The sequence below is a fragment of the Mustelus asterias genome, chromosome 10 (genome assembly GCF_964213995.1).
Source record: "Mustelus asterias chromosome 10, sMusAst1.hap1.1, whole genome shotgun sequence".
Classification (NCBI taxonomy): Eukaryota; Metazoa; Chordata; class Chondrichthyes; order Carcharhiniformes; family Triakidae; genus Mustelus; species Mustelus asterias.
The window spans coordinates 63,805,541-63,833,377 of NC_135810.1; the positions used below are offsets into that span (position 1 = coordinate 63,805,541).

Here is a 27,837-nt window from a genome sequence, read left to right on the forward strand (position 1 = left end):
TGAAATTTGAATCCAATAAAATCTGAAATTAAAAATCGAATGGTGACCATGAAACCATTGTTGATTGTTGTAAAAACCCATCTGGTTCACTAGTGTCTACCATCCTTACCTGGTCTGGCCTACATGTGGCTCCAGAGCCACAGCGGTGTGACTGATTCTTAACTGCCCTCTTAAATGACCGAGCAAGTCACTCAGTTCAAGGTCAATTAGGAATGGGCAATAACTGCTGGCCCAGCTAGTGATGCCCATATCCCCTGAATGAATTAAAAATAAAAGAAATAAAAAGATACTTGAGAAAAAGTTGGATTAAAACAGTGAGAAGGGGAGTTTCGCTTTCAATTCTGAAATTGCCAACATGGAAAGTGAGGAACACTCATAAAAAGGCAAAGTCATGAAATTTATGTTTCATGATAAAAATAGTGATAGGAAGTTGCTCAAAACTCACTGAGGATCATTCATTATACCCCTCGTAAAATAAACCAGGTTGTTGGTTTACAATCGACCTCATTTGGCACAAGCATTCGCAGTTCCCGTTCCAATGGTGTGAAATGAGTCTATCCAGCACACACAATTCTCCCAAAAAAATTCTAAATGCTGAATTGGCTGGAAAAATGGTGTAAATCACGATTATTTTTTCAGTGGGAGTTCAAACTCGAATCTTCCACACTCTGTGCAATGCAGAGGTCACAGTCGTAAATATCATTAAAAGCTCAGGAGGCAGGGCCTATTCATGCCAGAGTCTGACAGTTCCAGGTCTCTGCACGTGAGCAGTGGCCCCACACTGTCAGACTCCCATTTGCTGGCAAACTCAATCGCTGGCTAGCCCAGGACCCCCGCATTGCTGCCCCTCCAACTGACAGCCCCCCACCCTCCGACCCCCACGGCCTGATCGCGGCTCCACGAGCATTCCTGGGCCAGGCCTGACCTCACCCCCATCCCGGAGCACCCCGATCTCCAGCACACCCCCTCCCAGCAGTAATGATACCCCCCACCCCAGCAGATGCCCCCCCCCCACTCCAGCAGACGCCCCCCCCACTCCAGCAGACCCCCCAACAGGAGGCAGACCACCCCCCCGCCCCCCAAACCCACCCCAATCGCTGGCCTCCCTCCAGCTCCGACCGATCCCCATGCAAAGTGACAGCGAGACCCCCCCCACGCCCACCTATCACCTCAGGCCCCGCCCACAATAGGCCCTGCCACCTTGGCACTGCCTGAAGCCTGGTGGGCAGCGCCAAAGTGCCCCCTGGACAGTGCTGGGGGCACAGGCTGGCACTGCCAGGGTGCCCATATCCAGGGGACACGACCCTCCCTGCCACCCGACCCCTAGGGGAATCCAGATTGCCCACCCCCTTCATTCCAGCTGGGTCTCCTGCTAATTCCCCGAAAGTGGGGAGCTATTCTAAACCCTGCCGGAGTGAAATACTTCTGGCAGGGTGGGAAATGCTATCGGACTTTGAGAATTCAGTCCTGGACCTGATAATGACATTTAAGTTACATGGAAAATAGATTAAAATCACTTACCTGGCCTTCCCACCGGTTTCCAGCATGGTCTTGGACACGCCTGCTCTCCGGCAGTGGGAGACGCACATGCGTCGGGAACGCTTGCGCGAGTTCCGCGAAATGGCTGAGACATGCATCTCCCAACCCAACGTGCCAAAAATTAGCGCGTCACAATGGAAGAATTGGGCCCAGTGAGTTCTTTATGCTACACTATTGCTTAACTAAATATGAGTCAGTTGATCAGAAATATTGGGCTCACTTGATCAAACATCTTGTGGTACTGAATCCAAAATATTATCAGGCGCAGATGCTAAACTTTTAAAAACCAATTAATATAACTACATTTCCTTTCTGTTAATAAACAATTACTTTTAGCACAATTAATCACTGTCATTCATAAAGTTTGCTTCATGCTTTTCTTAAACAATAACAACAGTAAGAAATTGATCCTTAACCTAATCACATTAAGAAAAAGAGGCAAAGAAATGAAGTTGGGGAGAGGGGGGGAAGGCAATCAAAATGGGGAAGCATTAGGAGTGATAATCTCATCCCAAGGGATTTATGATACACGAGTCATGGAAAGCTGGCTCAGAGATACAAACCAGCAAAAGACACACAGATACCGCCATTGTTACAGGGTATGTCGGAGGAAAAGAATAAACTATTATTGCAAATCAGCAGAACGCTAGTCAGAACTCAATTTCTGCAGAGGTCACTTATCAGAAACAGTGAAACTGTCTTGATCTTAGCATTCATATAGTTGGATGGTCGATTGAAAAACCTGTACGTTTCTGGTAGGAAAGAGCCAGTTATCTTCACAGTTTTCTTCTAACATTACATGTTGTAATAATACCTGTCAACTGATCACTGACCCTCTGAGCACATCTACTTGTGATGTGGAGATGCCGGCGTTGGACTGGGGTAAACACAGTAAGAAGTCTCACAACACCAGGTTAAAGTCCAACAGATTTATTTGGTAGCAAAAGCCACTAGCTTTCGGAGCGCTGCTCCTTCGTCAGGTCAGTGGGAGTTCTGTTCACAAACAGGGCATATAACACAAACTCAATTTGCAAAATAATGGTTGGAATGCGAGTCTTTCCAGGTAATCAAGTCTTAAAGGGACAGACAATGTGAGTGGAGAGAGGGTTAAGCACAGGTTAAAGAGATGTGTATTGTCTCCAGCCAGGACAGTTAGTGAGATTTTGCAAGCCCAGGCAAGTCGAGGGGGTTACAGATAGTGTGACATGAACCCAAGATCCCGGCTGAGGCTGTCCTCATGTGTGCGGAACTTGGCTATCAGTCTCTGCTCAGCGACTCTGCGCTGTCGTGTGTCATGAAGGCCACCTTGGAGAACGCTTACCCGAAGATCAGAGGCCGAATGCATTCACGGGCAAAACACGGGCAAAGAAATACTTTGACAAAAAGATTTTTGTTCTTGAATATCAGGGAAGCAACTGGGAAATGATTCAAAATTTTGCACCAAAAATCTACACTCTACACTACGAATGGTCTAGTTGGACCAATGAGCGGCACAGGCTTGGAGGGCCAAAGGGCCTGTTTCCTGTGCTGTACTGTTCTTTGTTCTTTGTTCTTTTGCGGCCGAGTGGGAAGGGCTTTAAATAATTTTGGACAAATCTTAATTTATCAAATTTAATCCAGCCATATCTTTAAGCCATGTTCTCTAGGAAAAGATGGCTCAATCAAGATTAAAATGGTTACAAAGTCTGCACATTCTCCCCATGTCTGCGTGAGTTTCCTCCAGACGCTCTGGTTTCCTCCCAGTCCGAAAGATGTGCCGGTTAGGTGCATTGGCCATGCTAAATTCTCCCTCAGTGTACCCGAACAGGCGCCGGAATGTGGCGACTAGGAGATTTTCACAGTAACTTCAATGCAGTGTTAATGTAAACTGACTTGTGACACTAATAAGTAAACTTAGAACTAAAACTTAGATGTGATATAACCCAGATACAGGATATTTGTTGTGAATTTACTATTAAGCTGAAACCTCTACAATGCAAAATGATTATTCCCTGTTGGGGACCTATTGAGACTTGCATAGCCTATCAAGGGAAAGGGGTTTATTGTGACATTAACATTTCCATATGAGAAATCAACCATCCTATCACGGACCCAACATTTTGCTTTGCATCTTTGGACCCAACCTGGATAGGTTCAGAATGGAATCAGCGAGTATTCCAGCATTGTGTGACTGAGTTATGGATAAATGTGAATATGTTAGCCAGGCTAAGCAAGCACTAGTTAGCTTGGGCCACTCCATGCCACCTTTGTCATTGAACTTCAGAACCATATTAGAAAAGACTAAACTGTCAATGGAACATGTAGTTCACCTATAACATTGGATAGCACCTATGGTATAAGATTTTCTCCATAAGGTTATTACTGCTTCAAGGGGTTTAGATAAGCCAATTGATATTTATAATCAGTTTGTTGAAATGTCTTATTCGCCACATGGGCAATCTTGAGCTTCAGCAGCAGCTTATAAGAAAATAAATTTGAGAGATCAGTTCCACTTCACTCTCAAGTTGTGAATGAATGGTCCAGTCATCTTTGAATGATTTAAAATAAATCTTTTTATGATGTTAGCTGTCTTGTTTTGCCAAGGTCAAACGAGAAAGTATGATGGTTAATCTTATTTGGAAAATGTCAAAATGTGATTTGTTAAATAATGTGGTGAAGCTAACTGTGATATGGACAAACTTAAACATTGCCTGGTTACATATCTTGTAAATTGTTTACCTATCTTGTAAAATAGGAAATGCTGAGCAGAATTAACCTTTAAAATCTTTTGCAAGAATGTTAAGAAAATTTAGTCCCAAGTCTTAGAACCTACAAGGGTTGCCATATCAGATTTAATAATGTGCCAGATTTCGTTAACACCTTAATGGGGTGTGAACATTTATCAAATCACAGAGAGAGCTAAGTGCAGTTGGTTTGAAGAGAGGAACATGAACCTGCTGGATTTAGGTTAGCTAGACTTCAATGCAACGCGACAGAAACTGTCCACTGTAAACTGTGAAAATCTGCAAATGGATAAAATGAAAGCACAGTTTGAAGAATTGAACATGATTCAGAACCAATATAATCAAGAGCAAGAGTCCTACTTGCCAAAAAGACAGCCACGAGCAAGAGACAAAACTAAAAAATGAGAAAAATTATAATAGCAGATTCTGGCAAATTGGAAAGGTGCAAATAAAAGCGGCAGTGCAGATAGTAAGAGCTACAAAAAGGAAGTATAAATAACTAAAGAAAGGTTAATATCACACAGAAAAAAGAAGCTTGTGTCAAATGTGAATGTACAATACAATCGAGAACTAAGCAGAACATAGAAAAGAGAAGATCTAAAAAGGAGAATAAGAGGGACAAATAGAGAGTATGGAAATAGATTAGCAGCTAAAATCAAACAGAACCAAAAGTCTTTGATAAATATGTTAGCTGTAAAAAGATAGTCAAAGGAAGACACCCAAAGGAAATATTCTTTTGGAGACGGAGGACATGGCTGAGTTAATAAATAAGTACTTTGCATCTGTCTTCACTCGAAAAGAGGATACCACATGAGCAGGGTTCTGCGTGGGGTACCAGTTATCTGATCAGGAGGCACACAACTCCCCAAACCAGCCAGGATATACCTTGCAACCTACACAAAGCGAATGATTGTTTTTCCAGAATGGAGGGATGTAATTTCAAAGTTTGCAGATGACATGAAATGTGGAGATATTTGCTGGAAACCTCCAACCTCGCCCACGGCTGGATTCTCCAGTACCGCTGCAGGGAATGGAGTTTTGGCCGAGTGTCAAATTCTACATTCTCGCTGGCAGCGGGGGCAGGACAAATGAGATCAGAGAATACCGCCCATGTGAACAATAAAGATAGGAACATACTCCAGAGCGCATGGACAAACTGGTGAAATGGGCAGACACATAGCAGCTTAATTTTAATGCAGCAAAGTATGGAGTGATATGTTTTGGGAGGAAGGATGAGGAAAGGCAGGAACTGAATGTCCTGGGGGTTCCTGTACACCAAACTTTGAACTTGCCATGCCAAGTAGAGAATACTGTCAAAAGACCATATGGGATTCCTGGTTTTATTAATAGAGGGATACTGTACAAAATCAAGGAAGTCAGGCTAAATCTTTATAAAATATGTCCAAATTTGGGCACCACATTTTAGGAAGGACATCAAGGCCTGAGGGAGGATCCAGGGGTGATTTACTGGAATGGAACTAGGTATGTGGAATTCCAGTTAGGTGGAGAGTTTGAAGAAGCTGGGCTTGTTCTCCTTTAAGCAGAGAAAATCACGAGGAATTTTGATAGAGGCATTCAAAATCATGATGGGTTTTGATGAGGAAGAGAAGCTGTTTTCAGTGGCAGAAGCTGGTGATTGGCAAAAGAACAAGAGCTTGTCAAATGTTCAAAAAAAAGATTTAAATAAAAAAAGTTATTTTGATGTGGAATGCACTGAAAAGATGTCAGAAGCAGTTTCATAGTAAGATTCAAAAAGGGAACTGCTCGACAATGGAATACAACCTGGGAAAGTGTGAGGTTATGCACTTTGGTAGGAAGAATAGAGGCGTAGACTATTTTTTAGAATTCAGAAGCGCAAAAGGACTTGGGAGTCCTAGTTCAGGATTCTCTTAAGGTTAACTTGCTGGTTGAGTTGGTAGTTAGAAAGGCAAATGCAATGTTAGCATTTATTTCAAGAGGACTAGAATATAAAAGCAGGGATGTACTGCTGAGGCTTTATAAGGCTCTGGTCAGACCACATTTGCAATATTGTGAGCAGTTTTGGGCCCCATACTTAAGGAAGGATTTGCTGGCCTTGGAGAGGGTCCAGAGGAGGTGCATGAGAATGATTCCGGAAATGAAAAGCTTGACATATGAGGAGTGCCTGAGGACTCTGGGTCTATACTCGATGGTATTTAGAAGGATGAGGGGGGATCTAATTGAAACTTACAGAATAATGAAGGGCCTGGATAGAGCAGACGTGAGGAAGATGTTTCATCCAAGGGCACAGCTTCAGAATAAAGGGACGACCCTTTAGAACGCGAGATGAGGAGAAATTTCTTTAGCCAGAGGCTGATGAATCGATGGAATTCATTGCCACAGTAGGCTGTGGAGGCCAGGTCATTGAATGCATTTAAGACAGAGATGAATATGTTCTTGATTGGTAAGAGGATCAAAGGTTACAAAGAATAGGCGAGAGAATGGGTTTGAGAAACCTAACATGATCAAATGGTGGAGCAGACTCGATGGGCCAAATGGCCTAATTCTGCTCCTATATCTTATGATCTCATGACAAGAAAAATACTGCAGCGCTATGGGGAAAAGCAGGCTGTGGAAATAATTAGATGGATCGACCAAAGAGCTGGTACAGGGCCAGTATCCCTTGGGGCTGTATCATCTACGATGCTACATGCCTACAACTTGACCTTCTAGTTACCCCATTAGGATAGTTCTTTGCAAGATGCCAACATTGTATTGTGAATAATTACAAAAAAGGACTGATCTGGGAAAATTGTGTGCTGTTGGCACAATACGTATCTGGCTAAATTTACACTATTCCCATCTAACATTTGTACAAGCTGAAGCGTTGGGGGGAATAAAAAACATTTATTTTCGGCTGACCTGGGAGCTTCCTTGTGGCCTGTCCAAGGATCTTTCTCATACCAACTCTGGAATAGGGATTTTCCCTCATAACCATCATCAGGACTGGGGATCTGATAGGAGGCAAAAACAATCAAACCATCATTTTTCACATTTTACTGCCAGCCTACTTTAGCTATAACATATCACTCCATAAATGTAAAATGTCTGGTTAAAATAAATGCATATTTCTCCCCCAAGCCACACACCATCCTGATTTGGAACTATGTTACTGTTCCTTCATTGAACACCCTCCCGAACAGCACTGTGGGTGTACCTACATCACATGGCTTGCAGCGGTACAAGTAGGTGGCTCACCACTACCTTTTACATAGAAAACAGGAGCAGGAGTAGGCCACGTGGCCATTCCAGCCTGCTCCGCCATTCATTATGATTATGGCTGATCATCCAATTAAGTAATCTGTTCCTGCTTTACCCTAAATCCAAAGATAATTAGGGATGGTGTTAAGGATCAGATCAGAAACTCCAAGGTATTTTATGAAGTTAGCCTAGACCCCAACTTTTGCATTTGATTTTAGCATTGGGGTGAGGATAAGGTGTTTTCACTCCAGGTATGATCCACTAGGAAGCTTTTATCAAAACAAACTTACAGTTAGAATATAACAAAGAGAATTTGCAAAACTTTTACCAATAAAATACGTAAACATGACAAAATATAATTCTTAACAGCTAGCTATCTCTATTGTTCCAATTTAGTAGTATCCCCCACAGACTTTAGAACCAGTTAGCACAGAAACCAAAGATGCTGACGAAGGTACTAGATTTACAGCCTTTTGAAACTTCTGGAGAGTGATCTAGACAGACACTTGTCTTCTAACTCTTATGCAGCAACTTCCAGAGAATGGTGCACCCCCATACAGTCTCTACTTCAGACGGAGCAAGCGATAGAGAGAAAGCAATCTCTCTCTAAAAATCCCAAAAGCAGGCTGCCTTCAGTTCTCTGTGCCCAGTCATATGGCCTTATCTGTGAATCAGCCTAATCAAGTCCCAACAAATGCTGGCATAGCTAGCAACACCCACATCCTGTGAAAAAATAAAAAACTCTAATGACTGAAGGGCCTTTTTCTGTGCTCTATACCTCTATGACTATGATTCTATACCATTTTAATCAGACGGCACAGGAGGTCAACAAGATACTTCCCTGAATCTTTGGGGATGATAGTTCTTTAAAGTAGAATACCCTGGTTAATTCTTAGGCTTTAATAAAATCTCTCTCTTATTCTCAGTAAAAATGAGCATTCCTTTAAAAATCCACTCCATATGAATTGAAATGTGACTTTATATGTACAGTAACTAGCAGTGCAGAATGCCTCGAGGTCAAACGGAAACTCAAGTGAACTAACACAAGCGTCTTCAACAAGAACCGAGGATGCTGGGAAAACTCAGCAAGTTTTCCCTCTTGATAGATGTTGGCAAACCTGCTGAGTTTTTCCAACTTCCTCCATTCTTGTTCCTGATTCCAGCATCTGCACTATTTTGGTTATTTTACTGGCATCATCAAGTTTGCCCAATGCACAGAGCGTGCAAGAATAAGTACACTTTCGACCATATGACCCAAGCTATCAAATAGAATCAGTTCTATTAAATATAAAGGTCAAAAAGTGACAAAATAAACACATTAGGCTTCATAACTGTAGAGTATTTTAATATAAATGCTGTTTTAAATAAAAATGAAAGCATATTCAAATTGTAGCAACTATTTCATCTAAACATTTAAGAATAAGGGCTTTTCAATCTGGATCATCCACTTAAAAACCAAAGGGTTGACAGGTTTTCCCCTTTTATGAGCTGTGCTATCAAGGATAATCAGTGAATGTAATAATTTTACCATGAATCAAGTGCACAGAACACTTTTTTGATGAAGGGGATTATTCAACACAAAATGTGGCATGGTGGCATGCACTGTTGCCTCACAGTGCCAGGGACCAGAGTTCAACTCTGTCCTTGGGTGACTGTCTGTATGGAGTTTGCACGTTCTCCTCATGTCTGCATGGGTTTCCTCTGGGTGCTCCGGTTTCCTCCCACACTTCAAAGACATGTAGGTCAGGTGGATTAGCCATGGTAAATGCAAAGCATTATGGGGATAGGTTGGAGGGGAGGGCCTGGGTGAGTCGGTGTAGACTTGATGGGCTGAATGGCCTCTTTCTGCACTGTAGGGATTCTATGGTTTTAAAAAGCCTACATTTTAAGCACACAAACCATCAAGTTGATCAAGCTGAACTGGATATGGCATTCAGAAAGATGGTGAATGGAACATGCTCACATTTCAAACTCTCAGCATCATTCAACATAAGCAATGGGCAAATTTAAGTATTAGCATGTGCCATTGCTGGATCTTGGAAGTAAATTAATCCTTGTTGCACAGAAAATTGATGAAGAGAGTGCATTTCAAGATTTTGTCCAGCTAACCTAGCAACCATTCCTTACTAGCCTTTGTGAGATAAGGGTGCATTTCACCACATCACTTTTAAAACATGGGCTATAAATTTTATTGGAACTATTTAATTACAACATGATTGCATGCAATGAAATGATGAAAAGCTTCATAATATAATTCAAGGGTTAATGAGGAAAAACATAAGCAATTAAGGAGTTGTTACCTCAGCTGGATAATTTTATTCAGTCATGGGGATGTGGGCATGGCTGGCTGGGCGAACATCTACTGCTCATCTCTAATTACCCTTGGAGAAGGTGCTGATCCCCCTTCTTGAACCATTGCAGTGCGTGTGGTATTGCCTCAACAATGATGAAGGAATGACAACGTATTTCCAAGTCAGGATGGTGTGTGACAGCTGGTGGTGTTCCAATCCAATTCCTTTGAGGTGGTATCATAGAAGCCAGGGTGAGTTACTGCAGTACACTTTGTAGATAGTAAACATTGCAGCCACAGTGTGCTGGTGATGAAGGGAATGAATGCTAAGGTGGTGGCTGTTTTGAAGTAGATGGTGCCTAGCTTCTCAAGTGCTGTTGGTCTTGTTGCATTTGAGGAAGAACTGCTTCATTATCTGAGGAGCTGAACACTGCAATCATCAGCATCTAACCGTATGATGAGGGAAGTTAATTGATGAAGCAGCTGAAGATGTTTGGGCCTGGGGAACCACCCTGAGGAACTCCTCCAGCTATGGCTGAGGTGATTGGCCTCCAACAACCACAACAATCTTTTTTTGTGCTCGGTAAAACTCTAGTCATTGGAAATATATTCCCCGATTCCCAGTGACTCCAATTTTACTCAAGCTCGTTAATGCCACACTTGGGTGAAATGCTGCCATGATGTCCATGACAGTCACTCTCTTCTCATCCTTTGAATTTACCTCCTTGCATCTGAAACAGCTACAGAGGTGAGAAGATCATAAGATCACAATAAAATCATAAGATATAGGAGCAGAATTAGGCCATTCGGCCCATCGAGTCAACTCCACCATTCAATCATGGCTGATAAATTTCTCAGCCCCATTCTTCCGCTTTTTCTCCATAACCTTTGATTCCTTTACCAATCAAGAACCTATCTATCTCTGCCTTAAGTACACTCAATGAACTGGCCTCCACAGCCTTCTATGGCAATGAATTCCATAGATTCACCACCCTCTAGCTGAAGAAATTCCTCATCATCTCAGTTCTAAAGGGTCGTCCCTTTACTCTGAGGCTAGTCTCGGATCCTAGTCTCTCTCAAGAATGGAAACGTCTTCCCCACGAGAATCCAAAGAGCTTCTACAAATACATAAAGGGCAAATGAGTAACCAGGGAGAGAGTAGGGCCTCTTAAGGATCAACAAGGTCATCTATGTGCGGATCCACAAGAGAAGGATGAGATCCTAAATGAATATTTCTCATCAGTATTCACTGTTGAGAAAAGCATGGATGTGAGGGAACTTGGGGAAATAAATTGTGATATCTTGAGGAGTGTACATATTACAGAGAAGGAGGTGCTGGAAGTCTTAAAGCGCATCAAGGTAGATAAATCCCCGGAACCTAATGACGTGTATCCCAGGATAGGGATAGCCTTGTGGGAGGCTAGGGAGGAAATTGTGGGTCCCCCAGCAGAGATATTTGAATCATTGTTAGTCACAGGTGAGGTGCCTGAAGATTGGAGGGTGGCAAATGTTGTGCCTTTGTTTAAAAAGGGCTGCAGGGAAAAGCCTGGGAACTACAGACCAGTGAGCTTCACATCTGTGGTGGGTAAGTTGTTCGAAGGCATTTTGAGAGACAGGGTCTACAGGCATTTAGAGACACAAGGACTTATTAGGGACAGTCAGCATGGCTTTGTGAGTGGAAAATCAAGTCTCACAAATTTGATTGCGTTTTTGAAGGGGTAACCAAGAAGGTAGATGAGGGCAGTGCAGTTGATGTTGTCTACATGGACTTTAGCAAGGCCTTTGACAAGGTACCGCATGGTACGTTGTTGCATAAGGTTAAATCTCATGGGATCCAGGGTGAGGTAGCTAAATGGATACAAAATTGACTTGATGACAGAAGCCAGAGGGTGGTTGTAGAAGGTCGTTTTTCAAACTCGAGGCCTGTGACCAGCGGTGTGCCTCAGGGACCAGTGCTGGGTCCACTGTTATTTGTCATTTATATTAATGATTTGGATGAGAATTTAGGAGGCATGGTTAGTAAGTTTTCAGGTGACACCACGATTGGTGGTATAGTGGACAGTGAAGAGAGTTATCTCTGATTGCAACGGGATCTTGGTTGATTGGGCCAGTGGGCTGACGAATGGCAGATGGAGTTTAATTTAAATAAATGCGAGGTGATGCATTTTGGTAGATTGAACCAGGGTGGGACTTACTCAGTTAATGGTAGGGCATTGGGGAGAGTTACAGAACAAAGAGATCTTGGGGTACATGTTCATAGCTCCTTGAAAGTGGAGTCACAGGTGGACAGAGTGGTGGAGAAGGCATTCATCATGCTTGGTTTCATTGGTCAGAATATTGAATACAGGAGTTGGGATATCTTGTTGAAGTTGTACAAGACATTGGTAAGGCCACACTTGGAATACAGTGTACATTTCTGGTCACCCTATTATAGAAAGGATATTATTTAACTAGAAAGAGTGCAGGAAAGATTTACTAGGATGCTACCAGGACTTGATGGTTCGAGTTATAAGGAGAGGCTGGATAGACTGGGACATTTTTCTCTGGAGCGTAGAAGGCTGAGGGGTGATCTTATAGAGGTCTATAAAATAACAAGGGGCATAGACCAGCTAGATAGTCAATATCTTTTCCCAAAGGTGGGGGAGTCTAAAACTAGAGGGCATAGGTTTAAGGTGAGAGGGGAGAGGTACAGAGGGGCAACTGTTTCACACAGAGGGTGGTGAGTGTCTGGAACAAGCTGCCAGATTTAGTAGTAGAGGCGGGTACAATTTTGTCTTTTAAAAAGCATTTAGACAGTTACATGGGTAAGATGGGTATAGAGGGATATGGGCCAAATGCGGGCAATTGTGACTAGATTGGGGGTTTTAAAAAAAGGTCGGCATGGACAAGTTAGGCCAAAGGGCCTGTTTCCATGCTGTAAACCTCTATGACTATGACTCTACGTCCACTGTATCCGGGCCTTTCAGTATCCTGTAAGTTTCAATGAGATCCCCCCTCATCCTTCTAAACTCCATCGAGTACAGACCCAGAGTCCTCAGATGCTCCTCATATGTCAAGCTTTTCATTCCTGGGATTATTCTCGTGTACCTCCTCTGGACCCTCTCCAAGGCCAGCACATCCTTCCTTAGATACGGGGTCCAAAATTGCTCACAATATTCCAAATGTGGTCTGACCAGAGCCTTATAAAGCCTCAGAAGTACATCCCTGCTTTTGTATTCTAGTCCTCTCAAAATGAATGCTAACATTGCATTTGCTTTCCTAACTACCAAGTCAACCTCCAAGTTAACCTTAAAAGAAACCTGAACTAGGACTGCCAAGTCCCTCTGCAGTTCCGATTTCTGAATTCTCTCTTCATTTAGAAAATATCCTTCGCCTTTATTCTTCCCACCAACATGCATAACCTCACACTTTCCCATGTTGTACTCCACCTGCCACTTTGCCCACTCTCCTAACCTGTCCAAGTCCTTCTGCAGCCTCCCTGCTTCTTCAATACTACCTGCCCACTCCACCTATCCTTGTATCATCTGCAAACTTAGCCACAATGCCCTCAGTTCCTTCATCTAGATCATTGATGTATAAAGTGAAAAGTTGTGGTCCCAATACTGACCCCTGTGGAACTCCACTAGTCACCGGCTGCCATCCCGAAAAGGACCCCTTTATCCCCTCTCAGCCTTCTACCAGTCAGCCAATCTTCTATCCATGCTAGTACCTCGCCTCTAACACCATGGGCTCTTCTCTTATTCAGCAGCCTCCTGTGCGGCACGGGTGCAGCAAGGGTGTCCTCCCTTGTTGGTTCTCCCACCACTGCCATGATCTAGGCTGGAGAGTATGTCCTTCAGGACTCAACCAGTGTTGTTACCAAGCCACTCTTGATGATGGTCATTGACGTCCTCCATCTTTGCTGTCAATATTGCTTCTTTCAAATGTTGCTTAACATGGAGGAGCATGGATTCATCAGCTGAGAGAAAGGATAGTGTTAATTAGCAGGAATTTTCCTTGTCCATGTATGATTGATGACTTCATGGTTTCTGGAGTAATTGGGCCCAAGGCAACGCCCTGATGACTGTGTCACCACATCTGGTGCATCTGTTGCTGCCAGTGGAACAGGACATTCCCAGAAAAGGTGATAAGAGAAGTCCAAGGCATTAGCTGTAAGGTATGATTCTGTGAGTATGACTACACCAGGCTGTTGCTTCACTCATCTGTTATGCATCTCTCCCAATTTCAGCGCAAGTTCCCGGATGTTGACTGGGCCGGGTGTGCCTTTGTCATGCTCGCTGTTCATATCAGTGCAGGGTGGTCCATCAGAATTTAATTAATACAAGTGAGTGGCTTGTTGGGCCATCTGGGAGAAATTGAGAGTCAAGTGAATTGCTGTGCGTCTGGAATCTGAAATGATTTAAATTGGGTAAGGAGCGGAGGTGTCCCTACCCTAAAGAGCAGTGGTGAACCAGAGAGATTTTTTTGACAATCTGGTAGCTTCACAGTTGTTTGCATGATACTATCCAGCTATTTTTTAATTCCGGAATGATCTCATTAATTAAATGCAAGTTCCCCAGTTGCCATGGCGGGATTTAAACTTGAGTCCCTAGATCATTAGCCCAGACAGCAGGATTACTGGTCGAGGAACATTACCACTGTGCCACTATTCCCATATAATTAGGGACTCTATAATTGATCTTAGAAGCTATTATGTTTTCTGGTTCTCATAAGTTAGAAATAATCACACTTTAGACGCAGGATGTTGGAGCTTCCTTGAGTATATTTCCTGCTGCTCTCTAGTTGGCTGGAAGACTGATGGACAGGTACATTGTTACTCAGCACCTGGCAGCAATGGAACAGGAAACCCATAGAATCTCCACAGAGCAGAAAGAGGCCATCCAGCCCACTGAGTCTGCACCAACTCTCTGAAAGAGCATTCCACCCATGTCCTCCCCTCCACCCTATCCCTGGAACCCCGAGTGAATTCACCAAATCTACATATCTTTGGATAATAAGGGGCAATTTGGTATGGCCAATCTATCGAACCTGCGCATCTTTGGACTGTGGGAGGAAACCAGGGCATCCGGAGAAAATCCACTGAGACATGGGGAGAACGTGCAAACTCGACACAGACAGTGACCCTGGAATCGAACCAAGGTACCTGGCTGTGAGGCAGCAGTGCTAATCACTGTGCTACCGTGCTGTCCTCATATGGCACCATGGAATATAGATATGCATGTAACAATTAGTTCCTAGCTCTTTACAGATAACATAACAGAATACTTCAAGTAGGTCCAGGTTGGGGTGGGGTGGGGGGTGAGGGGAGATAATACCAGTCAATTTTGTTTCTCATAAATCACTATCCAATAATTCCTGCTGGAACTGCATTGATGTACAGGTCCAATAAATGCCAAAGCCAGACTCTTGTGTCCCAATGTTAGTTGCCTTTCAGAATTCAAGCGTCAAAGTTCCCATACGAAACGTGTCCACCAGTAAGTGTTCACCAGCGTGCCAATCATCGGTAGAATTCTCTCTCAATTAGAATCAATGAATTTGGGTACATGTTACAGTAAAGACAGCTTCTAGAAATTTCATGGCTTGTCTGTGAATGTTTCCTCGACAGAATCATAGAAGTTTACAATACAGGTGGAAGCCATTGCTGAAACAATCCAAAACTAATCCTACTGTCCTGGTTGCTCCACCCAGCACTGTATCTGCCTGTGCTTCAAATTCTCATCCAATATTCCACTGAAACAAACAATGATCTCCGACTCAAGTCATTCCTTCTGGCAAACCATTCCATGACGCACACTGTTAAAAAAATAATTACTCCTCACCTCTCTCTTCACTCAGTGATAAAGTTGCTTTCCCCTACTGACTCCATCAAAACACTTCATAATTTTTTGAAAATTTTCTATTAAATCTCCTCCTAGCCCTCCTTCCTGAAGTAGAAATTACCACAGAAATTCAAGTATTTCTTTGCAGCTATAGATTCTAATCCATGGCATAATCTTAGTGAACCTTTGTTAATTTCTCTATAATATAGTATCAAAACTGCGTACAAAATTCCAACAATGTTGAAAATTGCTTCTGTGGATGTGGAAATGTATAGTATCCCTCTAAGTTATGAAAATGCACAATGCTGTTGTTGATACTTTTCAGGGCTGAATTTACCTGCACTCAAACTTTAGGGAATTTCATCTTTAAATGCCAAGGTACATCTTCATACAAACTCTCATGTCTTTGCATCGAGTCTACAATCCAATCCCTCATTTTCTTCTAAAAAGTGTTGCTTCATATTCATCCCTATTAAATATCCAGATGTGAGACCACATCTGGAGTGCTGAGTATAGTCTTGGTTTCCTTACTTAAAGAAGGACGTAAATGTGTTGGAAATAGTTTGGAGAAGGTTTACCAGGCCAAATTGGCGGATTGTCTTATGAGGGAAGGTTGGATAGGTCAGTCTTGTATCCACTGCAGCTTAGAAGAGTAAGAGACAACTTGATTGACAGATACAAGATCGGGGTATAAGACACAAGCACGGGGTTACAGAGATAGGGGAGGGGGTTGTTGGACCTGGGTAAGATGCTCTTTCAGAGAGTCGGTGCAGACTCACTGGGCTGAATGGCCTCCTTCTGCACTGTAAGGATTCTATGGTTCTAAGATCATGAGGGTTTTGAACAGTGTGGATGTGGAAATGATGTGTTCGCTTGTGGGAGAATCCAGAACTAGGAGGGTCACTGTTTAAGAAATAAGGGGTCACTCATTTAAGACAGAGGGAAGGAGAATTCTTTTCTCTCAGTGGGTCGTGAATCTCAGGAAATCTCTTCCTTAAAGAGCCGTGGAAACAGAGTCTTTGAATATTTTTAAGGTAGAGCTACATAGATGCTTCATTAGCAAGGGGGTGAAAGGTTATTGAGGGTTGGCGGGAATGTTGAGCTGGAGGTTAAACAATTGGATCAGCCATAATTTTACTGAATGGCAGAGCAGGATTGAGAGACCTACTCCTGCTCTTAATTCACATTAAATCACTATCTGTTTCTCATCTTTTCCAGTCCTCTTTGACATTTGTCAAGCTCACACTTCCATGTTGTCAGCAAATTTGAAAATTGTCCTCAGAACACTTACACCCAAGTGCAAGCAAAAGCTGTTTACCAGAACTATGTGTTTCCTGCTTACTAACCAACATCTAAACACCTTGCTGTATTTCCTCTGGTACCAAACGTCTTAGATTTCCTCCTTTCCAAAAAAAAAGACTTCTGCTTCATGCTTTCTAGGGAGATCAGATAGTCATTTTTAAGGAAAATGCTATCATAATTGCACTTAGTACAATTCCATAGGCAGCATGAAGGTGCACCACCTACATATTTTATATCAAAATAAACCAATGAGTTGTCAAGTTTGCATGATACCATGCTCTGACTCCATACTTAACTACCCATACTGTGAAACTCCACATAATTTTTATTCCTCTAAACCCTTTTCTCATGGTACCAAATAAGATCTATTGATATATTGAGCAGCTATATCTAGAGAAGGTTAGACAGTTGCATCATATCTGATAATAAATATTCTACAACTTCTACATATCCTTATCTTTTTAATAGACTGATGGACACACATTTTCGATATAAATATTTTAGGTGTCCGTTGTTTCACTTCAATAAATACATCAAATTACACGAGTGGAACTTAGGAATGGTTACAGTTAAACAGCTTCCTTACCTTTTTAGTTAAGGTATAAACTAACTGGTAGAGCAAAGGGCTACAGTCAACTCTCAGTGTGTAATTACCTGAGGGAAAGACAAAACGAGAGGGGAAGAGTTAAATTACAAACGTCACAAATAGCCATCCACAATTATTCAAATAAAATAGTGGCCTTTCCAGATTCAACAAAACTTAGTGCTGAAATAAGAACCCGAATTGTAGCAATATTAGATAATGAAACAATTCATATTCATTGGAAGTTAAAGGGCTGAAATGTTTGCACAATTCCTGTGTTAAGAAATCAATTCAGAGTTAACCTTTGGCCTTGATATTCACAAAGGTAATTAGAATCATATAGTGCAGAATCAAGTCTGCACCAACCACAATCCCACCCAGGCCCTATCCCCATAACCCCGTGTATTTACCCTGCTAATCCCCCTGACACTAAGGGGCAATTCAGCATGGCCAATCCACCTAACCCGCACATCTTTGGAATGTGGGAGGAAACCGGAGCACCTGGAGGAAACCCACACAGACACAGGAAAAATGTGCACACTGCACACAGACGGTGACCCAAGCCAGGAATCGAACCCAGGTCCCTGGCATTGTGAGGCAGCAGTGCTAATTAGAAAAATTATTTTATACTAAATTTCACTGCAAGTGTTAAATGTTTTAAATGCGAGTATCTTAGTTTCACCTTTGCACAGTGACTTTAAAAAAAAAAAAATTCTAGTTAGTAGAATATGGGTGTGTAGAACTCCCCTTCAATGGGATAATGAAGAACTTCTCAAATGACCTCATAAGTTCGAATGCTGGGGCCATGGTCAACACTCATTTTATTCTTTAATTAGCTCTGTACAAAGAGCTCAGTAATTAATATCCTACCAAGACGTCTAAAAGACTAACTACAGATGCGGAGTTATTTATGTTTCGTACATCAGACTCCACCAGAGGTAACTATGACTAAGATTGTTGCTTCGAACAAAAAACATTTGAATTCAGTCTTTTAATGCACACTAACAACGTATAGATTTCTCCCTAGTTAACTATATGCTTTGTAATGTTCTTTTAACACCTTATGTTGATACAGCTAACCTTGAATGCTAGTGTATTTGGGGCAATATTCCAGACAATAACACCATCTTTGACACAAAATGAATACAATATGTGAAGCTTCAACATTGAGATTCTAAACAGACCTTTTGGATTGACAGAAGAAATAAGAGTAGTAGGCCACTTGGTTCCTTGGGTCTGCTTCAGCATTCAGTAAAATCATGATTGATCTGAGTGGCATTAACTCCACTTTTCTGTCTGACCGCCCACCCACCCCCCACCCCACCCGTCACCCCCCTCGACTCCATTGCAGATTCACTATCCATCTCACAAAGCCTCGATAGTATTCAATCACCCAGTCTCCACTTCAATCTGGAGTAGTAGTAAACTCCAAAGATTAACGGCCATCTCATAGGAGCAATTCCTTATTCATCTCGGTCTTAAATAGGAGATCCTTATTTTGAAACTGTGCTCCCTGGATCTGGGTGTGTGTGTGTGTGTCCCGAGAGGAAACATCCTGTCACCATCTACCTTGTCAACCCTTTCAGAATCTTGGCTGAGATTCTCCCAAAAGAATTCTAAGTTCCCAACGTGCGGGAAAACGGGGGTAATTCCCGCCAGTTTTTTTTAGCGTCAGTGCCGGATTTAGACTTGGTGAGGCCCTAAGCTATATAGGCCCCTTGTTAAAAAGTTACAACAAAAGGTCTCACAAAGGTGCGTACCAAAACAGGACCTTGGGTCGCCACAAAAAAATTGAAAACATAATTATGCCTTTTAATTATTTAATAGCAAGGTATTTAAAGTGAAAAATACAAATTATTTTCAAATGAATGCATTTACTGATTACATATTTATCATTTGGCTGGCTTGATCTCTCTCATAGATTTTGGTAATGTTTTGAGTTGATCTTCAAGCTGGTGCTTTCTTTTTTTCTGGTATCCGCTCTTAAATGTTCTCTTCATTGTAAACCTTCTGAAATTTTGTGAGGCCCCTGCGGATTGTGAGGCCCTAAGCTGTAGCTTGTTTAGCTTAAGCCTAAATCCGGCACTGTTTAGCGTACTTACCAGAGCGAATCTCCAACACTCTAAACACTGCAGATTGCCTCAGCAGGATTCACTCTGGAAAGTAAAGGATGGGGGCCTATTCCCACCTGAGAGCCAGCAGCATAGTGCTAAGCAGGTCACTGCACATGCACTGATCTGTCAGTGAGGAGACCAGCACATGCACAGTGGCCCTGAACTGCCCGCAATGCAAGTCTATACCTCCTTAAATAAGGAAACCGAAACTATACAGGGTACCCCAGGTGTGGTCTCGCTAATGCTTTAGATAGTTGTAGCAAGATATCATTACTTTTATACTCTACCTCTCTTGCAATAAAGGCCAAGATACAGGTTAAACCACATCCACACCAACTCTTGTGTTCTTTTACAGAAATATAACTTGTAGTTCTGTTCCGCTTGTAGAGGATAGTTATCCTAGCCAGATTTCTCTAATAATCTAGAGGATGGTCTTTGGTATGGAGAGAGTCATTTTCATCTATTTTACTTGTCTGCATTGCTTCAGTGTAGAGATAAGAAAGGAAAAGGGAGATTTTTCTCTGCTACAAAATTGCATGACAAGCTGGATATGGGCTTTGTAAAAAGCTGTCATTTCTGTTAAGAAATCTGGTTGATCCTTGTTACAATATTCTCAGCACTTAAGATAATGCACTTAACTGTATTGTGAGCTGATAATTTGTGCCTTGATGGTCAACTCTGTATTACACATCACCCCGTGTTGCTCAGGAGCTCAACTCTGGAATGATCATCACTGCTGTACTTGCTGCCGATGAAGGTAGTGAACCGAGAAGGTGCAGGATTCACTGGCCACTGTTTTCCCTGAGGTCTCTTCACAGCTAGGTAAGCCTTGTCTCTTTTAATGCCCCTCCAAACAGTCAACATACAGAGGTCCCAGTCATCAGCAACTGTCTCCCAGTCAGATAATACACCATCGTTTCAGCTTCTGTTTGTATCTTCCATCTTGAAAAGGAATTGGATCATGCATGCTTCTCAATTTCCCCAGCTACAGGTTCTGACAAGATAGCAAGTTTCTGTTGTGACTTTCTGAAGAAAGCAAATTCCGCTTACAAGAAGCCAGACTCTAAGTGAGACTGGCATAACGCACACTATCAAGAGTCTAGAAATGTTACAGCTACAGTTTTGATTTTATCCCTGGTAAGAAATAAATCCTGTAAAACCATTGAACTAGGAATCCTGCATATTTGACATGACTGGAAACAATAATAGTTCTCCAGTTACTGAGGACTGACATGTACAAAGGCAGGGCAATTTGGGCTTTACACTTGGATGCAAAAGCATCAGTTGCTAGTGATAGAAGTTAAAGTAAATGAAATTGGGAGCAGCTAATTGCTCAGATATGGCTTTGACAAGGAAGTCAAGCTTTGAACATTATCTTCCATTTTCTTGTCTGGATTTCCAAGCTTGAAGAAACTCCTGCACAATGATCAAACTTTTGGTTGATGACAAAGGATTCAGACACCATTATGACCAAACTATCAACAACAGTGTGACTGATACACAAATTGCAGATACTCTATATGCACAGAAGGAAGAGTGATAGGCACTTTAAAAAAAAACTGGCCACCGCTTCAAGGTAAAAAAAGATGAGAGAGAAATCTGATAAAAATTAATCAAATTACCCAATTGCTTTATTTACCTTCTATGGATGAATCTGCATTGATATATGCCACGCCCCGTTCTTGTAGTAGTTTGGCATTGTCCTTAATGTAAAAATATCAAAACATTATTGAAACCAGCAGTAACTTATGCATTCCTTTATTTCATATACCTGTATGTACCCATTTGTGTTACTTCAATCAATGGTAAGTTTAAAGTTACTGCTTCATATTATAAGCAACGACGCTTTAAAAGTATGTAATTAGTTGTAATGCATTTTGGGGCACAAGAGGCTGTGAAAGGCACTACATAAATGTAAGTTCTTTACTTGAATTTCAATAAACTTAGAATGAATCAAGCAGCAACTGCTGATCTGGGCCATTTTCCATTTGCTTCTTAAAAGGAAATAAAATCTTTCCAGCTATAACTAAGTGGGCAGTCTAACTGCATCCCAATTAAATCATACGTGCCTTCCTTTGAGAACCAATCTGCTGACGTTCAGAGCACAACAGTTTATTTAGCATTCAAGAAGGGCTTCTTTGCAAACTCTTACTGAACCACGTTCTGGTTAGGTGAATTGGCCATGCTAAATTCTCCCTCAGTTTACCCGAACAGCCGCCGGATTGGCGACTAGATGATTTTCACAGTAACTTCATTGCAGTGTGAATGTAAGCCTACTTGTGACTAATAAATAAACTTTTTTACTTTTCTCACTTTACTGTAAATTCCACGTGTTAGGATGTGATTGGTAAATTTGTCTGTTTCAGACAATGCTACAGTTTTTTGTTTAACTCATGTTTTTCAAATTTAGGCTGACTTTCATTGTTACTGTTGTTCTCCTAGAGTATTTAGCACAGCTTCTTAACCAGTCAGTACCTGGAAAATGACCATTCGCGTTGCTTTATACCACAAACAAACTTTTCTATTTTGACTCTTGTGCTAAGTCCTGTTAAAACACAATGGCCTCAAAATTTGGTTCTGAAGCGCTGTTGTTACTGATACTATGAAAGCCTGAAACTTCAACGATGTATGCTGGGCTGCTTCTCAGCACTGCTGCAAGGGCGCAAGCTTGGGTGTGCTTTAGATACACCTGAAATTCATGCCCCACAGAGCCGCTGCCATTTCTCCGGGGTGGTGCCTCAGCAATCCTTGCAATCTGCTGGAGCATTATGAGAGCTGCGTGCTCCTTTGAACACTGGTAGCCAAAGCCATAATGGCAGCAGTCAGAACCTGCATGCCTACCATGCTGGACTTGCATACCAAGAAGCATGGATCTCATGACCTCAATCTGAGCTTCCAGTCCACTAAGTAGATGCAGCTTTCTGCTTGTGCTGCAATGCAAGCTGAGACATTAGCTACCTGATCACTATTTCCATCCTGGAAAGGATGAGCTCAAGTTGTGTGTGAAGCCCTGCGGAGTTGGAGCTGGACTCCTCTATGCTCCTTGAAAACAGTTTCTATGGCAGAGTTGGCAATGTACTAAGCATTTTGGAGCGCATTTCATTCAGTATGCCGCCTTATCAGAGTCCTCTGCAGTAAAACGCATCTATGATCTCACCTTCTGGCAAGTTGGCACACTCGCTATCTTTTCTCATTGGCCTGGCTGCAACCCACTCATGCCCAGTGACTCACTTTATATTAATGCCAACATTATACCACCCACCAATGTGTGCAAAGTGCCAATATCTGAGCTGGTGACTGGAAGTGTCAGATCAAGTGATGGTGCTTCTTCATGTGTCTGCTATTGCATACACCGTTCGGGATGTAGCTACACTGGTTGGTCAGGTGGCAAATCTTGGTTATCTGAAAGCAAAAATGCAAAAGGGAAGGTTTTGGGTGAGATGGAAAGCGAGATGCCCATGACCACACCATCAGCAGCTTGCATTTCATACCAGAGATCAGGATCAGGGGAAAGTGGAATTTGAGAGGGGGCATGAGGTAAGAATACCATCATTCTGAATGTTTGTGGCCTCAGTGACTGCCGGTGCTGTAATGTGCAGTACAGTTCTTTCAAAGGGCTCAACTGGCAGTATGAGATGAGGGGGGAGTAAGTGAGTGTGTGTGAGCATGTGTCTGTCTGTGTTTACATAACCTCAGCCAGTTCTCTTCTGCTGGCTGAGGTTATGTGCGACCGTGTTCTGCAATAGAGAGGGAAGTGTTCAGTGAGTGCAATGCTGTTTGGATGATGTGCCTACCATAGCTAAATATTGGTATGTAAAGTTGACATTGGTGAATGTGAGAGCATGATGTGGTGTATCTGAATGTTAGGTCTGATTGCTGACAGATGAGTGATGAGCTGTGGTACACTTCAGTTGAGTGAGCGTTTAATGGTGTGATGAGTGGGAGATGACATTTGAAGATGCATTAACTGATCTTGACCATTTACATGAGGTTTTGAACTTTTTTCCAGCACTGCAGCCAGGTCTTTGAGTTTAGGAATTAATCTCTGTTAGCTCCTCATCACATCCCCTCCAGAGGGTGCGCCTTGGGATTTCTCTTCTGCACACTGTGAAAACATCACCTCTCTCCTTTCAACCTCCATCATTGAAAACCTCCAGTGCCACTTCCGCAAACATGGAAGCCCTCTCTCTGGACTTCTTCCTTCTGCCAGTGTCTTCCTGACACTGCTGCAGCAAGTATTGTAGCCTGAGGCACCTCCTTCTCAAGAGGGGCAGGGTGCCTTTAAGAAGTGGAGACTACCTGTACACCATGTTAGCCATCCAGGCTGCTGAACTGCTTGTTGAGCAAGAAGCAGCAGGGTATCTCGTGCCTACTGCAATCATATTGATGAGCAACAGCACAACTTTTGTGTGCCATCTGTCTCAGTGAGACCAGGAGTGGGGTAATCATGCATCAAGATCCCAATGCCCAAAAACAGGCTCATCAATTTATTCCCCAATCCATATTAACATACCAATGAGACTACTTGTTCTGGGGAGCCATGTACAAATCCCGCAAAATAGATAGTGGAATTTGAATTCAATAAAAATATCTGGAATTAGGAAGCTACCGATGACCATAAAACCATTGTCGATTGTTGAAAAGACCCAGCTGGTTCACTAATGTCCCTTAGGGAGATAAATCCAAACCTGGCCTGGCCTATATGTGACATCAACCACAGCAATGTGGTTGACTCTCAACTGCCCTCTGGAATGGCTTCGCAAGCCACTGGACAGGATTTTAAGGCCTCGCTTGTCCCGAAACCATAAAATCCCATCCGAGGTCAATTTACCTTTCCGTGACCTGCCCCTCGCCCGCTCCAATTCCCATGGCAGGCAGGGGGGTAAAATTCTGGCCACTCAGTTCAAGGGCAATTAGGGATAGGCAATAAATGCCAGCAGCCAGTGACGCCCATGTCCCATGATCGAATAAAAAAAAATTAGGTTATCTTACTCAAATATTATATATGGATTTTTGTAGCATATCTTCAGATTTGTATCAACTTTTAATGGATATACTGATATTAAAAAAGTACAGAATGTGGTAACAAAATATTTATAACCATGTTAATTTGATTTCAAACCCAGTTACAGGAAGATTAAAGTGCCTTTCGAGCAATGTTTCAATAATCCCAAAATAGCTTAAAACTCAACATTAATCTGGCAGTCCTTAAATGAGAAGCTGCAAACTAAATAATTAGAAAGGAAGATTGGGGTTTTAAAGCATTGTGGCCATTGAGTAGAACTGCCTATCCATTACTTAAAAGGATTGAAATCTACATACACTAGGCTTCTTGTTGTCAAATTTCAAACAACTTACCTCTGCCCACTCTGTGGAACCCAACAAACCAAATTCTTCTGCATCCCAGCTGGCAAAAACCACGGTTCTTCTGGGTCTCCAACCTATTTGAATCAGATAGTAGCAACAAGAATAGTTTACCTTTAGGGGTTTTTTGCCCTTAAACTCTCACCTGGCAGCCCCAGTGCAGGTTTCGGTATTGAGCCTCAACAGGCTACAGGAGACCAGCATCTAAATCTCACTTCTCATTACGGATAAAAACAATGGAGTGAAATGCAGGTGGACGTTGCTTTTCTTTTTTAATGATAATGGGGACATTGATATAACTGTGTTTTACTCTTTTTAAAAACAAAATATATTTGGTACTGCCAATTAAAAGCCAGGCATTCACATGAAAAAAACACAATAAATTTTGGATCATTGCTGCCACCTACTCAATGAATATTAGAACCAATTAAAAAGTCCATGAGACCAGCTGAATGGGTTGTAATTAATGACTATGTGCTGTGATAAAAATGAAAGTTATGTCTGAAGTTTATCATCGTATTGGTTTCTTATGCTACATGCAGTTCAAAAACTCTCTCCATTCATAGAAAAATGTTTCAGTTTAATTTTATTCAATTGTTTCTGATATCCTTCGACAGCATATTTTAAATCTGTGATCTTTATCACCTTGAAGGAAAAGGGCAGTAAATACATGGGGACATCGCCTGCAAATACCCCACCAAGTCACACACTAGGACGATAATTGCCATGCTTTCACTGTTGCTGTGTCAAAAACCTGGACCTTCCTTCCTAACAACAGTGGGTGTACCCACAGCAGATAGACTGCAACAGTAAATGAAGGTGGCTCAGCATCACCCTTGCATGGCCAATTAATGGGCAATTGTTGGCACAAACCTCTTCTGCACTCTTTACAATGTATTTACATCCTTCCTATAGTGTAGCACTTGGAACTGTGTACATAACACTCCAGCTAGGCCCAACTAGTGTCTTCTACAAGTTTAGCCCAACCTCCTTACTCTTGTACTCTATGTTCCTATTAATAAAGCCCACAATACTATATGCTTTAACTGCTCTCTCCACCTGTTCTGCCACCTTCAATGCTCTATGCGCATATACACCCAGGACCCTCTGCTCCTGAATCCCTTTAAGAATTATACCCCTTATTTTATATTCTTTGCCAATATTTTTCCTACCAAAATGCGTTACCTCATACTTAGAATCAAAGAATCCCTACAGTTCAGAAAAAAGCCATTCAGCCTATCGAGCCTGCACTAAAAACAATCCCACCCAGGCCCTATCCCCCTAACCCCACGTATTTTCCCTGCTAATCTCCCTGACACTAAGGGACAATTTAGCATGGCCAATCAACCTAACCCACGCATCGTTGGACTGTGGGAGAAACCGAAGCACCCGGAGTAAACCTACGCAGACACCAGGAGAATGTGCAAACTCCACACAGACAATTAACCGAGGCCGGAATTGAACCCGAGTCCCTGGCGCTGCAAGGCGGCAGTTCTAACCCTGTGCCACCGTGCTGCCCTCAATCAATGTTAGGGATGGGATTTGAAACCACTTCTCTGGAGAAGACTGTGATCTGAACATAGTACTATGGACTGCTCGGCCATCCTGACACAGTTGGCATTTCTCTGCAGTGAACTTTGTCTACCACCATTTCCAGCTTTTCTGGGATTTTGGGATCCATCCTTCACTGCCCCAATGTTGCAAGGTTGCCTGTGATCTCACTAAGAGGTCTGGAAGCTTGTATGATTGAAAATAAACCATTTATTGGTAACATATAACTATATACATCTCCAAGGTACGTGGTTGCTGTCTCCATGCTGGCTCCTTCCAGACCCTACTCCACACAGTCTGCCATCGTGTGACTTTCTACGTCAAACCATGGATGGTACTGTTCTTCATTCTCACATTCCTTTACTAACACTAACATGGAGTTCCCCTACGACATACTTTGCTGTCAGCCAGACAGCCTCTGAACCGCCCAATGTTGTGCCAGCCTAAGTTGAACAAGTTGCATCAGGATGCTTGTTTGGGGCTGATAGTTTGATGGTTCTGTTTAACTAAGGTTGAATCCTTCAAGGCGCCTCTTCACTCCAGGCATGGCTATTGGATGCTCGAAAGTTAACATCTATCCCAGCGAAATGAATGACTAGCAAAAAGTGGTTAGATTATGTGTGATGACCTTAGTGTCAAATTATTCAATTTGCATTGCTGTTGAGTGCACATCATCAAGTACCCAAAAGTTGATGCACTGCAGAAATGTTTTGAATGTCGAAAAATAAATACTGCACTTAGTTCTCAATCAAAAGTGAGCTGAAACTCTCAGAATGGTCTGCTAGGTAAATGCACTAAACCAATCAGACCATTTAAGTTCCTGGTTCAATTCTAAGCTTGTGCTGAGTTTGTGGACGTGAACCATAATAGCAAATGGCCCCTGTGCCCCAGAGCCAAGAAAACAAGCAGCCAAGTTGTACACTCCTCATTATCTTTATTCATTCATGGGATGAGAGCCTCATTGGCAAGGGGAGTATTTGTTACCCATCCCTAATTGCCCCTATGAGGTAGTGGTGAGCTGCCTTCCTGAACTGCTGAAGTCCATATGGTGTAGGTACACCCACAGTGCTGTCAAGGAGGGAATTCCAGGATTTTGACCCAATAGAAGTGAAGGAAAAGGGGATCATGCATGAGCTCACTGTGAACTGTATGTAATGTCCTGAAAAAATCCCACACAGGAGTGCTCAAGAAGGAAGACAGAAGATACGTATCAATGACCAGTGCTTGGAAAAAGGGCGGATATGTATTGATGGGAAGAGTCCTCATGAACCAAGCAAGATGATCTTGCTCAAAGATCACACTGAGACAATAATCTCAGATCGACTACCTGATT

General features: G+C 42.4%; 1 protein-coding gene across 1 annotated transcript in view; it reads right to left on the bottom strand.

Annotated features, from left to right (window-relative positions):
• naalad2 (N-acetylated alpha-linked acidic dipeptidase 2) overlaps positions 1 to 27,837 on the bottom strand; it is an 88,226-nt gene that overhangs the window by 17,851 nt on the left and 42,538 nt on the right. Inside the window, exons 11-14 of the mRNA XM_078222793.1 lie at positions 24,948 to 25,030; positions 21,229 to 21,292; positions 17,479 to 17,546; positions 7,143 to 7,234 (exon numbers count right to left, since the gene is read on the bottom strand). Of these exons, the coding sequence (XP_078078919.1) occupies positions 7,143 to 7,234; positions 17,479 to 17,546; positions 21,229 to 21,292; positions 24,948 to 25,030 (307 nt within the window). The remainder of the gene's footprint in view (positions 1 to 7,142; positions 7,235 to 17,478; positions 17,547 to 21,228; positions 21,293 to 24,947; positions 25,031 to 27,837) is intronic.